The 25,213-nt window shown below is 42.1% G+C and overlaps 1 protein-coding gene across 6 annotated transcripts; it reads right to left on the reverse strand.

Moving 5' to 3' along the window:
- Positions 1 to 591: 591 nt before the first annotated feature.
- On the reverse strand, positions 592 to 22,603 carry CDCA7 (cell division cycle associated 7). Of its 6 annotated transcripts, XR_001882387.1 has the most exons (11): positions 21,196 to 21,596; positions 18,616 to 18,741; positions 17,962 to 18,198; positions 13,991 to 14,227; positions 13,555 to 13,632; positions 12,425 to 12,619; positions 11,812 to 11,952; positions 10,968 to 11,117; positions 10,134 to 10,270; positions 9,593 to 9,790; positions 592 to 631 (listed from the first exon to the last, which is right to left on the reverse strand). XR_001882387.1 is itself a non-coding variant. In XM_017856981.1 (10 exons), the coding sequence occupies exons 1-10, from the start codon at positions 22,481 to 22,483 to the stop codon at positions 9,760 to 9,762; spliced, it is 1,353 nt and encodes a 450-aa protein (XP_017712470.1). In that variant the 5' UTR covers positions 22,484 to 22,603; the 3' UTR covers positions 8,529 to 9,759. The 6 variants fall into 6 exon arrangements, 5 of the variants coding, with proteins under 5 accessions (XP_017712470.1, XP_017712471.1, XP_017712469.1 ...); XM_017856981.1 differs by lacking the exons at positions 592 to 631; positions 21,196 to 21,596 and adding an exon at positions 22,463 to 22,603 and having other exon boundaries at positions 8,529 to 9,790; XM_017856982.1 differs by lacking the exons at positions 592 to 631; positions 21,196 to 21,596 and adding an exon at positions 21,933 to 22,437 and having other exon boundaries at positions 8,529 to 9,790.
- Positions 22,604 to 25,213: the final 2,610 nt, after the last annotated feature.

Here is a 25,213-nt window from a genome sequence, read left to right on the forward strand (position 1 = left end):
GTAACGAAATACTTAGGAATAAATTTAACCAGGGATATGCAAGACTTATACAAAGGAAACTAAAGCATTGTTGAAAGAAATTAAAGAAGTCCTAAATAAATGGAAAGACATCTCATGTTCACAGATTGGAAAATTTAATATTGTTAAAATGGCAATATTCCCCCAAGTTGAACTGTAGATTCAGTGTAATCCCAATCAAAATTCCAACTTCCATTTTTGCAGAAATGGACAAGCTGATACTATAATTCACATCAAGTTACAAAGGACCCCATATAGCCAAACAATATTGAAAAAGAACAAAGTTAGAGGGATCACATTTCCCAACTTCACAACTTACCTAAAAATTACAGTTTTGTGGTCAGGCGTGTTGGCTAACACCTGTAATCCCAGCACTTTGGGAAGCAGAGGCAGGCAGATTATGAGGTCAAGAGATCAAGACCATCCTGGCCAACATGGTGAAACCCCGTCTCTACTAAAAATACAAAAATTAGCTGGGCGTGGCAGCACTCACCTGTAGTCCCAGCTACTCGGGAGGCTGAGGCAGGAGAATGGCGTGAATCCGGGAGGCAGAGGTTGCAGTGAGCTGAGATCGGCCACGTCACTCCAGCCTGGCAACCAAGCAAGACACCACCTCAAAAAACAAATAAACAAAAACACTACAGTTTTGTAATCAACACAGTATGGGACTGGCATAAGGACATAAAGATCAATGGAATTGGGAGTCCAGTGATACAGTCATATATTGGTGGTCAATTGATTTTCAACAAGGGTGCCAAGATCATTCAATGGGGAAAGAATAATCTTTTCAACAAATGGTGCAGGGATATTCAATATTCATATGCAAAAGAATGAAGGTAGATCCCTAGCTCACACTGTATACAAAAGTTAACTCGAAATGGATTGTAGACCTAAATGTAAGAGTTAAAACTATAAAGCTCTTAGAAGAAAACATAGGGGTAAATCTTCATGACATTGGATTTGGCAGTGGATTCTTAGATATAATACCAAAAGAACAAGCAGAAAAAAAAAACCCCAATAAATTGGACTTCATTAAAATGTTTGTGCTTCAGAAAACACAAGCCAGTGAAAAGACAGTCTGGCAGTTCCTCAAACAATTAAAAACAGTTACTATATGACCCAGCAATTCTACTCCTAGATATATACTTAAGCGAAATGAAAACATATGTGCACACAGAAACTTGGACAAGTTTTTATCAGCATTATTCATAATCCCCAAAAAGTAGAATGCTCATCAGTGGGCAAATGACAATGTGATATTCCCACACAATGGAATATTATTTGGCCATAAAAAGAAATGAAGTACTCGTACATGCTATAACATGGATAACATTGAAAACACTATGCGCCACATGAAAGAGGTCAGCCACAAAAGTCCACATACTTTATGATTCTATTCATATGAAAGTCCAAAATAGGGGAAGCTATACAGACAGAAAGTATTAACAGGTTGGTGGTTGCTTAGACCTAGGCGAAGCAGAGATGAGAGGTAGGGATAATAGCTAAAGGATTCAGGGTCTCTTCCTGAGGTGCTGAAAATGTTCTAAAGTTGACAGTAGTGATGGCTGTACATATCTGTTGCTATGCTTAAAACCATGGGTTGTATTCTTTAACAGAGCATTTCAAATGTTTGCATGGTATGTGAATTATATCTCCATAAAGCTGTTAAAAATAAAAGTGGAAAACCCACAGAAATGGGAGAAAATAATTGCAAATCACATATCTGCTAAGGATCTAGTATCCAGAATATATAAAGAACTCTTAAAACTCAAAACAAAAAGGAAAGAAACCAATTTAAAATGGGCAAAGGGTCTGAACACAGTAGCTCACACCTGTAAGCAAAGTGCTTTGGGAGGCCAAGTAGGAGGATTGCTTGAGCCCAAGAGGTTGAGGCTGCAGTAGCTATGCTCATGCCACTGTACTCCAGCCTGGGTAACAGAGCAAGACCCTGTCTCTTAAATAAATAAAAAAAAATAAAAATGGGCAAAAGACTGCAGTAGACGTTTTTCCAAAGATAATATAACAGCCAACAAGTATATAAAAGTATGCTCTACATCATCTGTCTTTAAGGAATGGAAGCCAAAATCATAATGAGATACCATTTCATGCCTACTAGGATGTCTATAAAACAAACATACAAACCAGAAAATAACAAGTGTTGGCAAGGATGTGGAGAAACTGGAGCCCTCACACATCACTAATGGAAATGTAAAATGGTGCAGCCACTGAGAAAAAGTTTGGTAGCTCCTCAGAAAGTTAAACACACAATTACCCTATGATCCAGTGATTCCACTCCTAGGTATATACCAAAGAGAACTGAAATTAGGTGTTCAAACTAAATGTGTAAGTGAAATGTTCATAGCAGCACTATTCACACTAGCCAAAAGGTGAAAACAACCAAAACGTCCACCAACTGATATATGGATAAATTGTGGTATATCCATACAATGGAATATTTGGGCATGAAGAGAAATAAAATAATGATACATACAACATAGATGAATCTTATTATTTTTTTTTAACACGGAGTCTCACTCTTGTTGCCCAGGCCGGAGTGCAATGGTGCAGTCTAGGCTCACTGCAACCTCCGCCTCCCAAGTTTCAGCGATTCTCGTGCCTCAGCCTCCCAAGTAGCTGGGATTACAGGCACCTGCCACCACGCCCGGGTAATTTTTATATTTATATTTACATATATTTTTTGAGATGGAGTTTCTCTCTTTTTGCCCAGGCTGGAGGGCAATGGCGTGATCTTGGCTCACCACTACCTCCACCTCATGGGTTCAAGCTATTCTCCTGCCTCAGCCTCCCGAGTAGCTGGGATTACAGGCATGCACCACCACCCCGGCTAATTTTGTATTTTTAGTAGAGACAGGGTTTCTCCATGTTGGTCAGGCTGGTCTTGAACTCCCAACCTCAGGTGATCCACCAAATTTTTATATTTTTAGTAGACACGGGGTTTCACCATGTTGACCAGGTTGGTCTCAAACTCCTGACCTCAAGAGATCCATCTGCCTTGGCCTCCCCAAGTGCTGGGATTACAGGCGTAAGCCACCGCACCCGGCCTAACATGAATGAATTAGTAAGTGAAAGACCCCTGCTGGGTGTGGTGGCTCATTTCTGTAATTCCCAGCTACTTGGGAGGCTGAGGTGACATAATTGCTTGAGTCCAGGATGCAGTGAGCTATGATCACACACCACTGCACTCCAGCCTGAGTGACACAATAAGACCCTGTGTCTGTTTAGAAAAACAAAAAAGCCAGATACAAAAAGCAACATACTGTATGTTTCCAAATGTCCAGAATATAGGCAAATCCATAGAGACAGAAAGCAATAGGTTCTCATGGGTTGGAGAGAGGGAAAAAAAGGGGGGTGATTTTTTAATGGGTACGAGGTTTCTTTTGGGAGTGATGAAAATGTTTTAGCGTTACATAGTGATGATGGTTGCACAACACTGTGAATGTACTGGAAGCCACCTAATTGTTTACTTTGAAATGGTTAAAGCGGTAAATTTTGTGTTATGTGAATTTTACTACATCTTTTTTAAAAGTTGGGGGGAAAAAAGCAACAAAAAGCTGAACAATGGGCAGAGACCTAGCAAGCTTGATATTGAATTGTTTCCAAACCCAGTTCTCTGGTCAAGCAAAGTTGCAGTAGAACTTTTCCCTTCCCAAGGGCAGCTCTCTAGTTGAGTCCCAAATCCTGCCTTGCTGAAATCAATTAATAGAGTTCTTGGTGTCTGCCCTAATCATCATGCACAGATAAAATTTAGTTCATATCCTTTTCTCCCTCCCCAACACTGAAAAATAAGATAAATAGAATCTATCTCCATAATTTTCCTTACTCATTTAGTTCAGTAGCATCTGTTTATCATGATTTACAAGAATTTGGCTGGCAATGAGAGTTGCAGAAAGCATTTGCATAAAGGAATTTTATTTCCATATTTTTCTTCCTTAAGCACTAGGGTACTCAAAATGGTCACATCTTGGAAATTCAGGCAAGCATCAATGGTGAGTATTACTTAAAACAACAACAACAAAAGAAAAAACAGGCCATGGTGACTCACAGCTGTAATCCCAGCACTTTGGGAGGCTGAGGGCAGGTGGATCACCTGAGGTCAGAAGTTCAGGACCAGCCTGGCCAACATGGTGAAACCCCGTCTCTACTAAAAACACAAAAATTAGCCGGGCGTGGTGGCAGGCACCTGTAATACCAGCTACTCAGGAGGCTGAGGCAGGAGAATCACTTGAACCCTGGAGGCGGAGGTTGCAGTGAGCCGAGATTGTGCCACTGCACTCCAGCCTGGGACAAAGCGAGACTCTGTCTCAAAAAAACACAGTGGATGGTCATTAAGCAGTGAAAAACATTTATAGCTATTCAATTTAGAAGACAAACTTAAGGATTAGTCTAAAGTATGGAAAACCAAATAAAAATAAAATAAAAACTGAAATACCGGTTCCTGTTGATAAGGCTTACCTACTAAGTCTGTGAGGAGAGGAAATTTTACTTTTTTTCTTTTCCAAGACTGAGTCTGGCTGTCGTCCAGGCTGGAGAGCAGTGGCACAATCTCTGCTCATGGCAACTTCCACCTCCCAGGTTCAAACGATTCTCCTGCTTCTCCTGCCTCAGCCTCCCGAGTAGCTGGGATTACAGGTACACACCACCACAACTGTCTAATTTTTGTATTTTTAGTAGAGACTGGGTTGGGTTTCTCCATTTTGGCCAGGCTGGTCTCAAACTCCTGACCTCAAGTGATTCGCCCAACTTGGCCTCCCAAAGTGCTGGGATTATAGGTGTGAGCCACTGCACCCGGCTGAAATTTGACTTTCTTAGCATAAGCCCACAGAACACAGTCCGTCCTTGGGCACTTGAGTAAAACAGAAAACAATTATCTACAATACTTTTTTTTCCTCTGAAACTCTAAAGCTTAATTCCGTGTTCATACTTGTGAGTACTGATTATAACTTCAGAATTCTTTTTTTTTTTTCTTTTGAGTCAGTCTCACTCTCTTGCTGAGGATGGAGTGCAGTGGCATGATCTTGGCTCACTGCAGCCTCCACCTCCCAGGTTCAAGCAATCCTTGTGCCTCGCCTGCCAAGTAGCTGGGATTACAGGTGCACCACCAGGCCCGGCTAATTTTTGTATTTTTAGTAGAGATGGGGTTTCACCATGTTGGCCAGGCTGGTCTCAAACTCCTGACCTCAGGTGATCCACACCCCCTTGGCCTCTCAAAGTGCTGGGATTACAAGCGTGAGCCACTGCTCCTGGCTGGAATTCTTTGTATAATAAAATTGTGTTTATCTCCCATATATATAGTTAAGTGAAAAAGGCAGGGTAAAAATAAGTATGCAGTAAGTAATATGCTATCATTTATCTGAAAGCCAATAGGAGGGTAAAAATTATATTTATGATGTTTACATTTTTAAAATCAGGGCCTAATTTTTTCTTTCTTGTAGACACAGGGTCTCACTATGTTGACCAGGATGGTTTTGAACTCCTGGGTTCAAGCAATCCTCCTGCCTCAGCCTCCCAAAGTGCTGAGATTACAGGTATGAGCCAACCACACCCAGCCTAATAATACTGAAGCCATATTGTATGTACTGTAATTCTGTATTACTATATAATTATAATTTTGTTACATAATTTTATATTGTATATATTTTATAATTTTATATTATATAACTTAATATGTAATTTTATATTCGGTATTATATTATACTATATACATATGTATTCTGAAGCCATGTACATAGCCACATTACTATTAATTTTACATATAAATACCAGTATGTATAAGCATATGTATGCATGTGTATATATGTATATATACACAAATATACTAAAAATTAATAGATAGATATAAAAGAAATGTGTTTTGAAAACAAAGCACTTGGGAGAAATGGCTGACTCCAGGCTTAGTAGGGTAGAGATGTGCAAGAGTGAGCCTGTAACATTGGATCTTACCAGAAAACAAAAAGCTACCAAAGACCACACTGGGGCCAAATTTTAATGCTAATAGTTGCACATGTAGTGTAAGTGCTACCATATAAAACACAGATTGGAAAAAAACAAAATGTTCATGGCTTTCAGCTTTGAGTGGTATCACTTCTGCATGCTCCTTCCCTCAAATGCTTTCATCACCTGGATGTTATAATGGATAAAGGACTTTCTCTGGAATGTGCCAGCTCCTCTGCAATCAGGAGTCCATCCCTTACAGTACCAGTCAGATTCCTGGCTCTTTACTGCCACCCCAAGCTCTAGTCCCTCTTCGTTGTCTCACAGCAACAGCTCCTAGGAAGTTTTCTTGCCCTCTGCTTTTCCTCCTCCTTCCCCAACCTTGTAGTTATCTAAGGAGTCCTCTCCACCCACAGGATTCCCATGCCTTCAGTTAAAACCTCAGGGGTTTCTATCCATGCAGGATCATCCAAGGCCCCGGTTTCCTACTGTCCCACTGCCTCATTCCTTCTGAACCTGCTCTCCACCCATCTTCACCTCCAGTGCAACCCCCTGATCCACACAAGCGCCCAGACCCCTTCCAGCCCTGCCAGCCTCCTCGTTCAGCAGGGTTTCTACAGTAAGCCACATCAGCCAGGCTGGACCTAGCACGCAAGATGTCCTTGTTCTCCTTGCCAGAACCTGATCAACCCGTTCTTCTCCTTCTTTGACTCCTAAGGCAAAGTCAGCTTAAAGAGGGGAAAAAAAGAATAAAGTCCTCTCCCTGGTGTTTGGCCTAGCTTTGCGTCTTTGGAGTTCTGTGTTACTGGGCATTTTTCTCAACTTACCTGGATTTACTTCCCCATCCTTTCAGACACCTGTGAGGTTAGCATTAACAAAACCTCCTATTCCCCTCAGGACTGAGAACCTAACACTGTCCCCATACTCCCATCTCCTCCTAAAGCACTGAGACCTCTATTCCATTCTCCCAGTGACCCCATTTCCTTGATGGGGCAATAGGAAGTCCCCTCTCACTTTCTTCTAAAAGCAAAACGAAACAAAAACAAAAGCCTCCAGCAGAACTCTCTAACTGCCGCCTTTGCCACTCATTGTGAAAGCCTTTTTAGTTCGTATTTCATTTCTTAACTCTTAAGTAAGAATCAAAATGTAGATACCATCTCTACCTCAGAAAACTCTACCTCAGGTTGAAGAAACAAGTATGAAAGCAGTTCCTGCGGCACAGCCACCCTAACACCACTTTTCACAGCTAGCTGTGAAAACTGGAGTTCTCTCCACTCAGGATGGCCTGTGGAGCTCTGCAGTGTGGGCCCCATGGGCTCCCACAGTCGAGGCTGAGGCTGGGCAACTGACTTAAGGCTCCTTATTATAAAATGGGATCATCACAAAACCCAGGAGCTTACCCATGTTTTAAAATGTCTGGTGATGGGAAAATGCCAGTTAGTTATTTTCCCTTCATTCCTGCTGAGAACATTATTTTTGGGTTTTCGTCTTAGTTCCATTAGATTGTAAATCCTTTAAGGATAAGGCATCCAAATCAACTGTTACAGTTAATTTTTAATGAAAACCACATTAGCTCTACTTTCTATTAAAACATGGTAACACCTAAACTTTTCCAAATAAGCGTCAATTTACATAAACTCTAAACATTTAAGCTTCCCAATTACATATCCAATAAGGTTGGATTATAATTTGGGTTAAGACCCAAAAGTTTACAAAACAAAGTTACTGATTTCTTTTAGATCTACATAGAACACCAGTTGTACAACTTCATTTAGCTTGCTCTTCTCCCCAAATAAGTATGAGGTAAACATGGCTTCTCAGGTAACTCCAGAGCAGACACAGTAAACTTTTTCTGTAAAGTGCCAGGTTGTAAATATCTTAGGTTTTGTGAACCATACTCTCTCTGCTTATTTAACAACCCTTTACAAATGGAAAAAAAAAAAAAACTTAGTTCATATGCCATATGAATAAAGGCTGCAGCAGCATGTAGCCCACAGGCTGTAGTTTGCCAACCCCTGTCTAAAGAATTGGACAGCCAGTGTGGTGGTGGCTCTTGCCTGTCATCTTAGCACTTTGGGAGGCCGAGACAGGAGGATCACTTGAGTCCAGGAGTTTGAAACCAGCCTGAGCAACATAGCCAGACCTGTCTCTACAAAAAATAATAAAAAAAGCACTGGGCTGTGAGAGCTTTTAGACCATGCCTTTTTTGTTTTGATTCTCACAGTCCTGGAACAAGCCTCAACGTACAGCATGCATTTAATGTATGCTTGAATGGTTGATAAAAGTAAGCCAGGTATTTATTGCAAAGCACAACACAAAGGAAAACACTACAAAACTTTATGGGCACATGTTGTTTTCTATCAGGCACTGTGGTGATCTCAGCCCATTTTCTGATCATAGGTATCAGTCCTGTCACCCAGTGAGGTCCTTCCAAATGACCTGACCTTAGAACTTCAGAAACTTCAGTCAAAAGGCAGACTTTTTTAGAAAAGGTGGAAATGGCCTTTTATTTAAATATGAAAAAAAATTAGCAGTGAGATTATTTTTAAAAAAGCAGACAAGTTAGAACAAACATTTTATTATTAAAATAAACTTTTGTATAAAAGCATTACAAATCAAAAGCTGTATGTACACTTATCGATTCAAGGTCCAATTGTACATCAAACATTGAATGGCACAGCAATGGTTTACACATGCAAGTAAACTGGGACATACAAACACTTAGATTCCGCCTTTACCAAGTAACTTGATTAATGCAACGAGGAGGGGGAACACTGACACAGGAAATCTGCCCAGAAACTCGACTGGCAGAGATGTCGGGTTAACAAACTGCGGAAAGTTACATCTCCAAAAAGGCACTTCTCATTGTTATAAAAGTGCTTAAAATCGAAATTGAACCTTGTGCCTGGTTTATAAATTTTCAAGAAACTGCAAAGAAACACTGACTAGTTTTTAATATCAAGTTTCCATGCAAAATTGTCCAAGAATTTATTTGCAATACCTTACATGTGAACTGAAATAAACTTTGCAAACTACAATTACACTAAAGTTTTATACCAAAAATTCAGCCTACTCATAATTTCCAGATAGCTCTTCCATCATACTTTTAAAGTATTACATTGCCCACCAACCTTTGAATCATGATTGTGTAAGCTGGACGCACCACTTACCCTTCAGGCAGAAGAAATCAGGAGAAATTAAGTCTCAACTGTGACAACAACTTGTAACATAAGCGCAATACATGGAATTGAGAGGCATCAATCTGCAATAATTACCTAATTTTCCACATGGTTGTAAGACTTTTGTGCCTTGATTATATTAAAATTTCAACTAGTATGAATGCTAAATCATACTTGTTTTGTGTAAACAAGTTAGAAGGTTCTTCTCTGAAATTCAATAGATCTAGTTAGTTAATACTTTTATTGTGTTTCCAAGTGCTTAGGTTTTATGAAGGCTATTTCAACACCAAGTAAATAAAATATGCTTTCATAAAACTGTAATTTAAAAGAAATACAAAACTAAGCGGTTGGAGAGGGGCATTGGAAATAGAGGGAGATGCTATGAGATGGGGTTGGGAGCAGAGAAGAAACTGCAGGAGGGCAAAGTGTAACTAGCAGTATACCTTCCGTGATGCTCCAGAAACACATGTCTACTAAGATTAACTTGACTGGAGTTTCTTATGAAACAGGCTGATCATCAAGATTCTTAACTCAGGTTTCAGTGAAAAAATTGGAAACTTTTATAAGAAAGATTTGAGAAGTAGAAGGCAGGCAGCAAAATTTCCAGATATTATGCTTGCATTTCAAATTCCTGTTTCAGGCTGTGAAAGACAAAAGGAAACTTGTCAGGACATAGTTTTCAACCAAAGAATTCTCTTTTGAAAGCCTAATTCATTTTTAAAAACATTTTTATTGAGTTATAACATCACTATGGTCAAGTGTACGCATCTTCAAGTATATAATCTGACTTTTTCATACACACCCACCCACCCAGGTTACCACCACCTAAGTGAAGACAGAAAATGTTCTCATCCGTTCCTGTGTGCCCCTTTCCAGTCAGTCTCCACCCTGCCAGACATAACCACTCTTCTGACATTTGTCTTTTCATTAAGACATAAATGAATATAAGATTCAGATGTGGAAGAGAAAAAAAACACCCACTACCTTTTCAAGTAGGCATGCACATTCCCAAAGCCATGATATTTGGCTAAATACACAAGGACCCCAGTCGCACACCGTCCATCTCGCTGCCGGCAGAAACTGCAGTTGCAGATTCCTCGACAAGGCGGGCAACGCCAGTTCTGAAGGAGGATTGTCAAACAGCACAATTAAGTTAAACCTTACCTCCCCACCAACTTATCTACATTACATTTAACCCCTTCTTCAAGGTTAAAAATTTGTATGATTAATATGCATTAGTCATGCCTGATGCTTCCTTCCAGGAGTGGAAGTTACAAGCAGCTACCAGGAATAAATGGAGCAGCAACTTCCCAGGGACAGTTCAGACCAGAGTATGGTGGAAGCGGCTCACGCCTATGCAGCACCATCACTCTGAATTCATTTGTGTTCTGAATTAAGAGCACCCTGGGATGGGTGTGGTGGCTCAAACCTGTAATCCCGGCACTTTAGGAGGCTGAGGCGGGTGGATCACGAGGTCAAGACATCAAAACCATCCTGGCCAACGTGGTGAAACCTCGTCTCTACTAAAAATACAAAAATTAGCTGGGTGTGGTGGCGTGCACCTATAGTCCCAGCTACTTGGGAGGTTGAGGCAGGATAATCGCTTGAACGCAAGAGGCAGAGGTTGCAGTGAGCTCAGATCACAACACTGCACTCCAGCCTGGCAACAGAATGCAACTCCATCTTAAAAAAAAAAAAAAAAAAAGAGCACCCCGTAACAGAAAGGGCTCCACCCCTTCACCAATGCCTTTTTCTGGCCTCATCACAGTTTGTGATTGACCTTCAAGCCCACAGGACCAACCCCTGGCAGGCACCTACCGGATCCAGCAGAGCATCCCTGACCTCTTCACCATAACGGTTTCGAAGGCAGGGGCCGCAGAACTGGCCTCGAACGCCCCAGCAGTCTGGGTTTCTGCAGTTTGTTTTGGTATCAATAGTCTTCTGACGGCATTGATGACAAGTAGAGCCCTACAAATAAGCAAGTAAGAAAAAACAAAAAACAAAAAGCCACTGCTTTTTAACAGAGAAAATGGCATATTTACAGAATGTCCCTCTTCGTAGTATAGTCTTACATTTTATTTTGTCTGTGAATCTCTGTATACACATGTACATGCCGGGTATGAAAAATAACTAAACCAGGTGCAGTGGCTCACACCTGTAATCCCAGCATTCTGGGAGGCTGAGGAGAGTGGATCGCTTGAGCCAAGGAGTTCGAGACCAGCCTGGGCAACATGGCAAAACCCCATCTCCACTAAAAATATAAGACTTGGCCTGGTGTGGTAAAACCACTTTCCTTTAAGAAAAGGTCATATTAAAAAATAACCTACCCAAATCCATTTTTATCTTCGGTGCACCACCACACCCCAGCACCTAGCTATGTATACCCACATAATAGATATGCAATAAATATATGTTGAATGAATTGATTTCTAAATTAGGAGAAAAGATTTACCACACTACAGACTTACTAAGCAGATAATTCTACTGTGAAAGAGGGCTAAATCCCAGGGATACTTAAAACTTTTCCTTCCTTATGTGAAAAAAACATATAGGCACACATTTCACATGCTAAGCCCTTTAGACCCTGGGCAACACTTAGGGACAGAAGCTCTCTTCCTCTCACAGATGTTTACATTCTCAGGTGTAACTGAGAGGCTCTCACCAGTGAACGGTTATATATCTTCTCTCGAGAGTTGCTGCAGATGTTCTCCAACTCTTCCTCTGTAATTTCTTCCACTGGGCGAATTATATGCGGAAGGGTCATGGATGATCTGGAGCGACGACTTCTGGGCAGGTCATCTTCCTGCATTACAAGGAATACAAAACACGGAGCTTAAAAACTGAAAAACTGAGTGAAAGAGATTCAAAACTGAAAACTAGAGATGCAAATATGAAACAGAGATTCAAAACTGGCTCTCCCCAGCTCTGAATCTCAGATACTTGACTTGTAATTTCTTCTCACAAACTTCAACCTGGAAATCTCTCCTAGAGCTTATGGTAGAAAAACCAGCCATATGCTTACCGTAGCCATAACTGGACATTTTGGAAACGATGCCTGCAATTAAGAAGAGATGAAGAAAACCCAATTCTCACCTGCTAATAAAATTACCAAGTAAGCTGAAGCTGATGTGACGTTTACAATTGTGAATGGTTAGAGAAAAACATTTACTATGGATCGCCTGGTGTTGAGGATGTGTGTGTACCTGCGCTGTGTCTAATGCCAGGCCTACTGAAGATGAGAATCAGAAGAGCAAGTACCAATGCCCAGAACTCACGTTCATGTAGCCGTCCATGGTCTTCCTCTTTCTCACCAACATGTACTTATCCTCTTCCTCCTCCTCCTCCATGGGTAGAGCGTCAAGGGACCCGAGGATCCGGGACCTTGACCTGGTAAGAGGACGAGCTCTCCGTTCAGGGTTTCTCCTGGAAGCAACACCCGGGAATGTACGCCTTCGCGGTCTCCTTGATCGCTAAACAAAGCACGCATAAGGGAATCCATTTATTCCATAATAAAGAGAAGTAGTACTTTGGGGAATTCATACCTTCTCCTTAAGGATGTTTTAAGTAAAGAGAGCTCTATTTTTTCATTTCTTTGTCATTTACATAATGCATGGCAAAATGAGCCTAAAATCTATATGGCTATCTTTATTTTGCTTTTGTAATACCAAGCCCAGTTTCTTTCAACTTGAGAGATGAGCTATTTATTCTTTTACTTAATGAAGATGTAAGAAATGATCTTTTGTTCTAAAAAAAATTTTTTCTCTGATGTGTCTTGGCCCTGTAGAAACACATTCAGTTTCTACATTGCACAATAGAGGCATATCTGTATGGTTTTCCTCTTTCCATCTTTCCTTTCCTCAGGGGAAGGCAGGGAAAAAAAATCTTTTCTATCACAGCAGACATACCAAATCTCCCTGAGTTGTACCAGCTTAATTCCTCAGAATGCAATTGTATATGATACCAAGCTATGACTTGATAAGAAATTGTGATTTTCTTATTCTATTTTCATTCTCCAATTTTAAAAACATCTATTGCACATCTACCATGTAAGAGGAATGTGCTCACACTGGAGAAGAGAAAAAAGTTTTTGATCTTCATTACCTGCCCGTGAGGGCAGGTAATTAGTCTAGTTGACTAATTACGTAGTGATGGACTTAGTCTAGTTGGGAAGAAAAGAAATAACCAATCAAAAGGGGTTCAGTGCCACAGAGGCACAGCAAGGAGAGACCAAACTACCCAGGATTCAAGGAGGATCATCCAGAGATCTGTCAGGGGGTTTCCTCTAGGTCCCCTTCGTTTGTCTAGAAGGCCACACAAATAAAGAAATTAGATTTTTAAACACAACACAGATCCACCTTACGTGTGCCCAAAACACTACTGTATATAAAGAAGGACTGGTACTTACTGAGTCGGAGCCTGGGAGGGGATGTCTTCCAGGGAACGAGCCAGGGAAGCTTTCTAATTCAGACATGAGTTTTGCAAGCTAAAAAGGGAGGAAATTAAACTGATATCATTGGCTTAGAATAACTGCCGAAAATGAACAACTAACTTCTTGAAAATACTCAAGTACATCTCCTGGTTTGAAATGTGAAAGTAAGTTGACACATTCAAAGTTTCTGATTTCCCCTATACTCTTAACCAGGCCTTTAACAGATTAAAAAAAAAAAGGAGTTCAGGGAAGGAAACACATTTTGAGGCACACATTGAAGACTTCACAGGTAAACAAAAGTAACTTTTTATTCATGTAACAGAAAAAAATAACTTTTTTGTGTGATGGAAGATTTAAGCAATGAGTCGCTTAGAGAGGAAAAATTAATTCTAACACAAAGTCAGATACCTACCATTGCTTTGTTTTGCTTTATATTTAAAGCCCTTTTCTCCAAAAAATTCATGCCACTTTCATCTTCCGAATCGGAGTTGGAATCAGTCACAGAATTCTCTGAGGGCTGGGGGGACTCTGCTTTTTTGTTGGTTGCTCCCCTAGTACTTCGCGCTGGAAACTTCATTGCCACCCTGAGAGGTCCAGAGTGCCTGCACTGGCTGCGGGTCCTACAGCCTTCCCGAACTGACTGCAGCCTCTAATCACAACAATGGAGTCATTAGGACTTGATCAGCAGACAAGCTTCATCAGTATGACTACAAAGTCCCTTCTGAACGAGACACTTGTATGAAATGAATTTTAACTGAACATTGACACCTCTGGGTAACAAAATCAGGAACTACAAAGAGTACAACAATCAACAGAGTGCAGTTTAATTCCATGTAGCCTATCTGGACCACACTGCTATAAGCTATTTTCACAGTCCCTAGGCCTGTGGTTCTGAGCCTTTTTTTTAAATGTTAAAATTCCTACCACCTACTTTTCATTTCTTTAAAAACAGATCTTTACATATTTTAAAAGAATTCTGACAAGAACAAATGTGTTCTCCTGGCTGGATGCAGTGGCTCACGTCTGTAATCCCAGCACTTTGGGAGGCCAAGGCGGGTGTAACACTTGAGCCCAGGAGTTGGAGACCAGCCTGGACAACATGGTGAACGCCATCTCTGCCAAAAAACTACAAAAATTAGCTGGGCATGGTGGCGCACGTCTGTGGTCCCAGCTACTTGGAAGGCTGAGGTGGGAGAATGGCTTGAACCCAGGTGGCAGAGGCTCAGTGAGCCGTGTTCGTGCTACTGTACGACAGAGCCAGACCCTGTCTTGAGAAAAAAAAAAAAGGGAAAAAAATGTGTTCCCCTCTAAATATGGCCTCAATGTTGATGGCAATATTAAATTATATTAACACATCTCAATTCTCTACTTTACAAAAATATATAATAAAATATACATAAGATTTATCATGTTAACCATTTCTAAGTGCACAGGTCAATGGCATTAAATACATGCACATTGTTGTGCAGCCATCACCACCATCCATCTCCACAATGTTATCATCTTCTCCAACTAAAACTCCCTCATACCCATTTAACAGTAATTCCCCATTCCCTCTTTCCCTCCGCCCCTGGCAACCATTATCCTATTTTCTGTCTATAAATTTGACTTCTCTAGGTACTTCTCTAATCTACTTTTAGAAGCTCAAAATAAAAATATTTCCAGATTCCAAAAATAATATAGGTTTTCATCATTAAAAATTTATCCAAATTAGCCATAGGGTAATATAAATCAAAATCACAATGGAGGCTGGGTGTGGTGGCTCACGCCTGTAATCCCAGTTCTTTGGGAGGCCGGGGCAGGCAGATCACCTGACGTCAGGAGTTGGACACCAGCCTGGCCAACATGGTGAAACCCCATCTCTACTAAAAATACAAAAATTATCCAGGCACAGTGACACACGCCTGTAATCCCAGTTACTCGGGAGGCTGAGGCAAGAGAATCGTTTGAACCCAGGAGGCGGAGGTTGCAGTGAGCTGAGATCATGCCACTCCACTCCAGTCTGGGCTACAGAGCAAGACTCCGTGTCCAAACAAAACAAAACAAAAACAAAACAACAACCCCCCCCCGCCCCACAAAACATAATGAGATACCAACCACTTCATAGTAGAGCTAAAAAGCAAAAGAAGGCCGGGTATGGTGGCTCACATCTGTAATCCCAGCGCTTTGGGAGGCTGAGATGGGCAGATCACCTGAGGTCAAGAGTTCGAGACCAGCCTGGCCAAGATGGCAAAACCCCGTCTCTACTAAAAATATAAAAAATTAGTCAGGTGTGGTGGCACGTGCCTGTAGTCCCAGCTACTAGGAGGCTGAGACACAAGAATCGCTTCAATCCAGGAGGCAGAGATTGTGGTGAGCCAAAATTGTGCCACTGTACTCCAGCCTGGGTGACAAGAGTGAGACTCTGTCTCAAAAAAAAAAAGCAAAAGGAAAATAAAAAAAAAACTATTAGCAAAAATTTGGAGAAACCGTAACCCTCACACACTCCTGGTAGGCATACAAACTGGTATAGCCTCTTTGTCTATTTCTCAAAAGGTTAAACAGTTACTACATGAACCACAATTCTACTCCTATGTACATACCTAAGAGTATACGTCTACACAAAAACTTGTACACGAATGTTCACAGTAGCATTATTCGTAACAGCCAAAAAAGTGCAAACAACCCACTTATCCATCAACTGATGAATGGGTAAATCAAATGTGGTTGATTTACACAACAGAATATTCTGCAATAAAATGAAGAACTAACACATGCCACAACATAAATAAACCTTGAAATCATTATCCTAAGCGAAAGAAGCCAGTCGCAAAAGACCACATATCATGATTCAATTTATATGAAATATCCACAACAGGCTAATCTATGACAGCAGAAAGCAGACCGATGGTTGCCAGGAGCTGGGGGTGTTGGGAAAGAATAAGGAGTGACTGTTAATGGGTACAGAGTCATTTTTCGGGGTCATAAAGGTATTCCAAAATTGACTGTGGTAATGGTTGCAGGTAAAAAAAAAAAGAGAGAAGAAAAAATATCACCCATAAAGTCCCTGAATTTCACCTATAAAGACCCAGTTTTAACACTAAAATATTTATAAAGTGGCTCATGGCTGTAATCCCAGCACTTTTGTAGGCCAAGATGGGAGGATTGCTTGGGCCCAAGAGTTCGAGAACAGCCTGAGCAACAAAGTGAGCCCACATCTCTACAAAAAATTTTTAAAAGTTCCCAGGCAGGGTGGCACATGCCTGTAGTCTCAGCTACTGGGTAGGCTGAGGAGGGAGAATCACTTAAGCCCAGGAGGTGGAGGTTGCAGTGAGCCATGATCGCACCACTTACTCCAACCTGATTGACAGTGCAAGACCCTGTCTCAAAAAAGTCTTACATGCCCACAAACAGCTTTTTGTACTTTTAGTGTCCACGGATGTAGAGAGTACAAAACAACAAAAACCTTTCATGAGTTCCTACCAATTATAATGAATTGGCATTTTATTAATCATGACAGTATCTTCAAAGAACTGAAACACTGCCCAGAAATTATTCAGGTTATTGACAATGTTTGTGTCACATGCAGATCTGCAGTCTGGCCCCTCTGCAACAAACTCCAGTAAGCACTGATTTGGACCAAAACACTCCTTGGCCAGGTGGACTGCCACTTGTATCAATGCTACTCAAACCGTGATCCTCAGGCAGTGGATCCATGTCAGACCAGTGAGTTGAAGAGCATGCACCTGATTATCAGTGAATGCACTGTTTCCTTTGTCGAGAAAGTCTTTGGAATGAGAGAATGCGTGCAGAATTAAACAGTACGCTCAGAAATAGTGGGACCAAGGCACAGCACAGCAGTGGCAGCAGCAGTCAAAGGAAGGTAGCATGCATAGGAAAAGCCAACCAAGGAGCAAAAGTAGCAGCAGGAAGGGCCCTCAATGTCATTATCTGCAATGGCACTCCTGCACATAAGTCATCACAGGTTTTCAAGATGCAGCCACAGATCTACCATGATGAGACCAACATTTATCAAAGGTCTGCTCTATGACAGGCACTAGGCTGGGCACTTGAACTTAAATGCAAATGTAGATAATATTTAGGACTAGTGTGCTTCCTGATTAGGCTGGATTTTTGTGGTAATGAAAATCTGGAGATTGGCCAATTTTATCTTACCAGTTTCCAAATTTTCAGAGCCTACAAAATGTTCATGATTTGTAAGTCCAACTACATTAGTAAGTAAACACTGCTCTAAGACACGAAGAAAATACTCAAAATTTTAAAAAGGTCAACAAAGTCTGTTGGCATGACTAAAATCAAAATCGTAAGAAAAAATTTTTTAAAAATATGTCATGCCTCTAAATATATCTTACTTCTTGAAACTGGTGAAATTCTCAAACTCACCATTCCATCTTGTATCTCACTCTCTGAGAAACCGCAAAATGATTCATCGTCAGAGTCGGCATGAAAAATACTGGCCAGTTCGTTAGTGACATCTGGCCTTGGTTTCTGTAAAAATCCACAATGGTCTAATACATCTTGCACCTCACTTTCTGAAAAGCCGCAGAAAGATTCATTATCAGAGTCCTCATAAAAAACATTTGCCAGTTCTTCACTGATATCTGACCTGAATTTAGGTTTCTGTAAAATAAATAAATAAATGTGGTTGTGCATTTTTTTTCTTTTTCAAGAACCAATTTTCCATAAACCGTGCAGAGAGCAAATCACATTTACAAGTGCACTACAAGAGAACAGCTTTTGTTACAAAGAAAAATGGTTCAGAGGTTTACAAATGATTTCTGAGTTGTTATGGCAAATCATCATGCATGTTAGGTTAGGCGACATTTCAAAAGGATAGAATAAGTAGCTAATCTACCTCCAACAATTACTACCTAGAACCACAGCAAAAAGTGAAATGAAATTATAGTGCATACTGTATTTTCATAACGGCTGTATAGAAATGTAGGCAAAAAGCAAGCAGTTTTAATCACGCACAAAGCATCTGGGGCATTTTGAGCACTGCAGACTCAATTCTGTTTATTCTCAGGCAGCACTTACCGTGTTTGCAAAATTATCAGAAGCAAAGCTGTCACAACTGTCATCAGAGGATGACGAGGTTTCCATGGAAATCAACTTCACATATCTGAATTTCTTTAAGTTCTTCTTTACTCTGAGATCTTTCTGCTGCAAATGGAAATAGCACCCCTATTAAGCATGATGCTTACTTTATTTAACTAAAGACATCATTTTTTTAGTTTAGTAGGTTCAAACAGCACAGAGTAGTTATGTCCATTTATCATACCCTACATAGAAAAGGAAGTTTGTCAACCGCTACAAAAAACTTTTTCTTTCTTCTTTTTGTAAGAAGCAGAATCTCGCTCTGTCGTCCAGGCTAAAGCACAGTGGTGAGATCATAGCTTACTGCAACCTGGAACTCCTGAGCTCAAGCAAGCCTCCTGTCTCAGCCTCCTGAGTAGACAGGACTACAGGCATGTGCCATCATGCCCAGCTAATTTATTTTATTTTTTTAGAGATAGGGTCTTGCTATGTTGCCCAGGTTGGTCTCAAAGTCCTGGGCTTAAGCGATCCTCTCATCTGAGTCTCCCAAAGTGCTTGGATTATAGGCATTAGCCACTGTACCTGGACCCAAAAATCTTTAAAACCAGGTCAAATTCTTTTTTTTTTTTTTTTTGAGACAGAGGCTCGCTCTGTTGCCCAGGCTGGGGTGCAGTGGCGCGATCTCGGCTCACTGCAAGCTCCGCCTCCCGGATTCATGCCATTCTCCTGCCTCAGCCCTCCGAGTAGCTGGGACTACAGGCGTCCGTCACCACGCCCAGCTAATTTTTTGTTTTTTGTATTTTTAGTAGAAACGGAGTTTCACCGTGTTAGCCAGGATGGTCTCGATCTCCTGACCTAGAGATCCGCCCGCCTCAGACTCCCAAAGTGCTGGGATTACCGGCGTGAGCTACCGCGCCTGGCCAAAACCAGGTCAAATTCTAAGAAGAGATCCCTTGGCAGGAAAATTATAAAGACATTTATCAATTTTTTCAAACATCTGTAGAGCTACCTCTCAACCCACCTTTATGAGCCCCTAATCTTTAGCTCTTAGCATTATACTGGGCTCCACAGGAGTTTTTAATGCTAAACTCCTAAAATCCAACCTGTTTTTTTTTTTTTTTAATTAAACCGTACTTCTAAAAGGAAATTTCAAAAGTACAAAATGGCAGAAAGATTTTCTCCCTCAGCCAAAATCAAGCTAATGAGGTATTTTTTGTAAGCTTTGGGCTATGTACTGTGATGCTAATTTCACAAACTACAAAAACTGGGCAGGACCTCTACTTCAAGATGGCAGGCTTCCAAGCAGGCACCATTCCAATCAAGAGGACTATCCTGATTTCCACACAAGTCTTTACAAAGCAAATACATCAAACCCTTCAACAGATGGTACAAGAAGCCAAGTTAAAGGTCAAACAGCACTCCAAATGCAGGTGGGATACCTGATTCCATTTTAGCACTCTATTACTTGAGACTGTCATTCAGCTCTTTCTGCTGTCCCTTTGCTATACAAGACTTAAGTTTTTAAAAGTCCTTTTATAAAGTGCAAATTACTTATATAGAAATGCTTCATTCATTCATAAATACTAAACAGCCTGGCACTGCTCTCAGAAAATGCAATTGGCATCTATCTTGTGTAAAAAAGGATAGCGGTTTGTCATTTCTTAACATTTAACGAGATTTCTTAAGTGTTGCTTTAGGTCCTGTATTTTTATTCTCTTAAATAGGGCCATGGAATAGCAGAAGTGATTCCTTATACTGAAAACTTTGAAAGGGCAAGCTCTGCTTCAGATTCTACGAAATATGCTAAGATGTAAGATGTCAGGTGACCAGAATGCTGTTGCCCTCCTTCTTTGCCTAACATTATGCATTTCAGTCTCTTGAAAATACATGAGGGCACCCCCAACATCCCTATAACCCTAAGTAAACTCCGTTCAATCATCTTAGGAAGTTTTCGTCTTTTGCCTTTTTAACAAGGCAGGACAATGTGTAAAAGGTAGAGCTACTAAATATAAAGGTTAGGTGTGTGTGTAGGAGGGTGGCTCACACCTGTAATCCCAGCGCTTTGGGAAGCCAAGGTGGGAGGATCACTTGAGCCCACGAGTTTGAGACCAGCCTGGGGAACATGGTGAATCTCCGTCTCTACTAAAAATACAAAAATCAGCCGGGTGTGGCGCTGCGCACATGTAGTCCCAGTTACTTGGGAGGCTGAGGTGGGAAGACTGCTTGAGGCCGGTGGGCTGCAGTGAGCCGTCATTGTGCCATTGCACTCCAGCCTGGGACACAAATGAATCTTGGGAGCTGAAAAGGATCTCAGATCCCATTTTCCAGTTGAGGAAATTGAAGGCCCCAGGAAGGTGTAATAGACTGCAAGATCACAGGGGCAGGAAGGAGAACCCAAGTCTGCCATCTTCTTAACAGAAGTACTCCTCGCATTACTGCAGGAATTACCACCTTTTATTCATCAATCTACCTGCAAGCAGTCAGAGGCCCCAGAGAGCTCAAAGGCGGCATTCTATTGGATGCTGTCCGAGAAATACATGCTGAGTTTTAACAAGTCAGCACAAGCCAAGAGTTATTTACCAGGCAAATGTATCTTTGGAGGAAAAGCCACAAAAAAGCAGCAAGGCAAACAGTCAAGACGGAGATGAACTTCTTTGGCAGGTAAGTAATAACTAACACCATTTATAGTAGTTTTTCCGGCCAGGCACTATGTTAAGTACGCTTTCAGGTCAGGTTTAATTCTTTGCAACAAAGGTGCTATCGTTCTTTTCACTTAGCCAATGAGGAAGCTGAGGCTCAGGAAGGCGAAATGGATTACTGAAGTTCCATGGCGGCTCAAATTTGAACCCAAGCATGTCAGGTTCCAAGACCAGCTACACATGGTTTTCTTCATCCAGAAAGCCAATGCCCAGCTCCACCGGGGCGGCGACTCAGCTCTGAAACCACGCCTCATCGCACCCACCCCCGCGAACCTGTCCTCCCCCGCGTGGGTCCCAAACCCCTGATACTTATTTTAAACGTGTCATTGTCTTCCGTTTCACCCAACCCCCACTCTTCTACCCTCTCCAAGAGCCCGACCCTACGTTCTGGCTTCCGTTAGAGCAAAAAGTAACGTTCCATTCAGAGTAACGTCCTGCAGCTAAGAGTAAGGCTGGGGGGTTGGGGTTGGGGTGGGGTGGAGGAAGTGGGAAACGAGCAAATGGTTGGCGAACGGTTTGGCCCACCAAGCCCTTTAAATGCACTTAACCACCGCCCGGTACTACGGTCACTTCCCACTGCGTGCGCAACCCAAGTTCTAGGAGACCGGTTCGAAAGACCTTAACGATCCAGCGCACTGGCCCTCAGCGGTTAGAAACGGACGCTTTTGCCGGGAGGGGTGCGCGCCCAAGGGCCACCCACTTAGCGTGGGTATAGACGCGGCGAGCCACGCACTGGCTCCGAGTTGTGTGCGGGAAAAGGATGGGCCGCCGCAGGACAAACTCCTAGGGGACAGGCAGGCCGGCTGTGCCTGGCAGGCACAATCGGGACCGGCCAGCCCTCCCGGACGATGTCCGGCCTTTGGCGGGCGCACGTGCCTAGGGCTTTCCAGCGCTGCCAGCCGTCCTGCAAACGACTCAAGTCTCCACGCCGCCCGCACTTCGGATGCGCAGGCCGCGCAGGAACGTCCCCATGGCCCTCAGTTATTCTAGGTGCACTAAATCAGGGGCTTGCCCAAGCGGGCAACGCCTAGGCAGGCCACCAGTTGAAAGGCAGCGCTAGGCTGCGGAGTTGGAGAGGGTCGGCCCGCGCCCGCCTGCGTCCAGCCCCCACCGCGCCCGCCCCTCGGGTTAGCCCGCCCAGCCCTCACCGGCACGCGGCGAGCGTCCATGCTGGTGGCGGGTGCCCAGGTCGGCGCTTGGAGCTGGGAGAGCGGAGCAGCAGCGCGGTCAGCGGTCCCACAGCAGGAGGAGCAGCAGCAGCGCGGCCGGTAGGCGGGGCGCGCCGACCCGGGCCCGGAGGGGCGGGGCTCGGGCTCTCTTTCCCGCGTTGGGACACAGGTCCTGCAAGCTGTGGTAACGGCCAGACCCGGCGCAAGACTAGGTGGTCCCCTGGAAAAAACACTACCTCCCTATGTATTCTGAATTCTGACCTAAAGGGATAGCCTTGGTCACTCCTAAAATCCCTTTGAGAAAGGGGCGCTTTAGGGGATACAAAGACCACTCTCCTCATGCAGCTGCACAGTCCTGAGCGAGTGGCGCGAAAATGGTTCGTATTGCCCCGGGGTTTTCTGGCTCATTTGCATGAATTCTCGTGGTGGCGGAGGAAAAGTGGAGTCTCGGGGGTAAAGGAGAGCAGTGCGAGGGTGGCGCGGATCACGCACCATGGCATTTAGCACTTTCATTGCTGCGTGCGGTTTACAAGATTTAAAAACTCATAGAATCCAGCACGAACTCCACTCTTCATAATCCAATTCACCGCCCCTGGATGTAACCTCTTATCTGGGAACCACACCATTATCTGAAGCAATAAAATGAGTTAAATCCTGATCTTTCTTTCCAAAAAGCACAGGAAGCCGACTTGTTTTACATTAGACTTGTGGTTTTCAAAGTAGAAGAAAAGCCGCAGCCGCTTGATGAAGACATCTATAATATAGTTAACCTTTAACGATTATCTGTTGGGATAGAAACTAAAGATTGAACAATTGTGGCTTGATGATCTTTTCTGTCTTCAGAATTGAGAACTACCCTGAGTCAGTGCGAACGGAAAACACTTTTCATTGCCCTTTTAACCAAACTTGGCATTACAACGAAATAATGAAATAAAGTGAGGCTTTTTGTCTGTGTGAAGAGCAAAAAACTTGCTTCTAGAAGAAAAAGTAAATTTAGTTTCTTTAGAAGACACTAATTATACTCTTAACATTTAAAACAAGCGCTTGAAATGAAAACATTCGCATTTCCCACCTCATTTCAAAACTTTTCTCTGGGGAATAATTAATTCCTTTGCAGTAAGAGTGTGCATGGACATACTGTGTTCCTTTCTGGGTATACTGAATACAAAAACTGAGCAAGTAAATAATGCCCGAGGACAATGGATTGGAAGGAGTCTTCCTGCCTTTCTTAAATACAGCTACCCAGGGATCACTCTGCCACTGTGCAAGGGACAAATAGCTCAAGGTCTAGAAGGTGAGTGCCAGGAGGAGAGGCTATTGGTGGGTGGTGAAATCACAGAATTACAGGGCCCTCGGTATTTGTTGAATGAATAAACATTTGGGAATGTAATTTTGTGCCACTAAAATTAAATATATGAGAATGTGGAATTACTAGACCCATGAAGCAGGGGAAGATTAAGTCACTTTGCCTGTGAAAGGCTCTGATAGGGAAATTTTGTCTTCCTGGGGCACAAGAAAATAATTTGGTGTATGTGTTTTTTAAGGATAAGATCTCTGGTCTGGTCTTTTTAGTAATCAGGAAAATGCAAATTAAAACAAGTGTTACTGGAAAGGGGTCTCAATCTAGACCCCAAGAGAGGGTTCTTGGATCTTGCACAAGAAAGAATTCAGGACAAGTCCGTAAAGTGAAAAAGCAAGTTTATTAAGAAAGTAAAGGAATAAAAGAATAGCTACACCATAGACAGAGCCGCCTGAGGGCTGCTGGTTGCCCATTTTTATGGTTATTTCTTGATTATATGCTAAACAAGGGGTGGATTCATGCCTCCCCTTTTTAGACCATATAGGGTAGCTTCCTGATGTTGCCATGGCATTTGTAAACTGACATGATGCTGGTGGGAGTGTAGCAGTGAAGACAACCAGAGGTCACTCTCCTCACCATCTTGGTTTTGGCTGGCTTCTTTACTGCAGCCTGTTTTATCAGCAAGGTCTTTATGACCTGTCTGCTGACCTCCTACATCATCCTGTAATATAGATAACATAGAATGCCTTAACCTCCTGGGAATGCAGCCCAGCAGGTCTCAAGGCTTATTTTACCCAGCTCCTATTCAAGATGGAGTTGCTGTGGTTCAAATGCCTCTAACACAGGAGATACAATTTCACTCAGACTGGCAAAACTTAAAGAGCCTGATAAGACCAGATATTGTTAAGAATATGAGAAACTCCCACAATGATGTTAGTAGTGTAAATGTTTAACTTTTCAGAGCAATTTGGGAATAGAGGCATACCTCATTTTATTGCACTATGCTTAAAATTAAAGGTCTGTGGCAACCCTATGTATAGCAAGCCTATTAGTGCCATGTTTCCAAAAGCGCATGCTCATTTAGTGTCATTTGGTAATTCTTGCAATATTTCACCTTTTTCATTATTTTTATATCCATAATGGTGATCTATAATCAGTGGTCTTTGCTATTACTGTTGTAATAATTTTGAGAAGTCACAAATTGTACCCATATAAGATGACAGGCTTCATCAATAAATGTTGTATGTGTTCTGACTGCTCCACTGACCAACCATCCTGTCTCTATCTCTCCTTATGCCCCGCCCCCCCCAGTCACTGAGATAGAACAATATTGACATTAGGCCAGTTAATAACTCTACAATGGTCTCTAAGTATTGAAATGAAAAGAGTCACATATCTCTCACTTTAATCAAAAGCTAGAAATGATTACG

The sequence above is a fragment of the Rhinopithecus bieti genome, unplaced genomic scaffold (assembly GCF_001698545.2).
Source record: "Rhinopithecus bieti isolate Rb0 unplaced genomic scaffold, ASM169854v2 scaffold_43749, whole genome shotgun sequence".
NCBI classification, from domain to species: domain Eukaryota; kingdom Metazoa; phylum Chordata; class Mammalia; order Primates; family Cercopithecidae; genus Rhinopithecus; species Rhinopithecus bieti.

Bases quoted from the DNA above. Each gene is read 5' to 3' on its own strand.
- CDCA7 (XM_017856980.1), bottom strand. From the start codon at position 21,297: ATGGTGTTAGTTATTACTTACCTGCCAAAGAAGTTCATCTCCGTCTTG. The intron at 18,742-21,195 runs GTAAATAACTCT...TTCCATTTGCAG, and splicing joins TCCAAAGATACATTTGCCTG to CAGAAAGATCTCAGAGTAAA. The intron at 10,271-10,967 runs GTAGGTGCCTGC...ATCCTCCTTCAG, and splicing joins GGGATGCTCTGCTGGATCCG to AACTGGCGTTGCCCGCCTTG.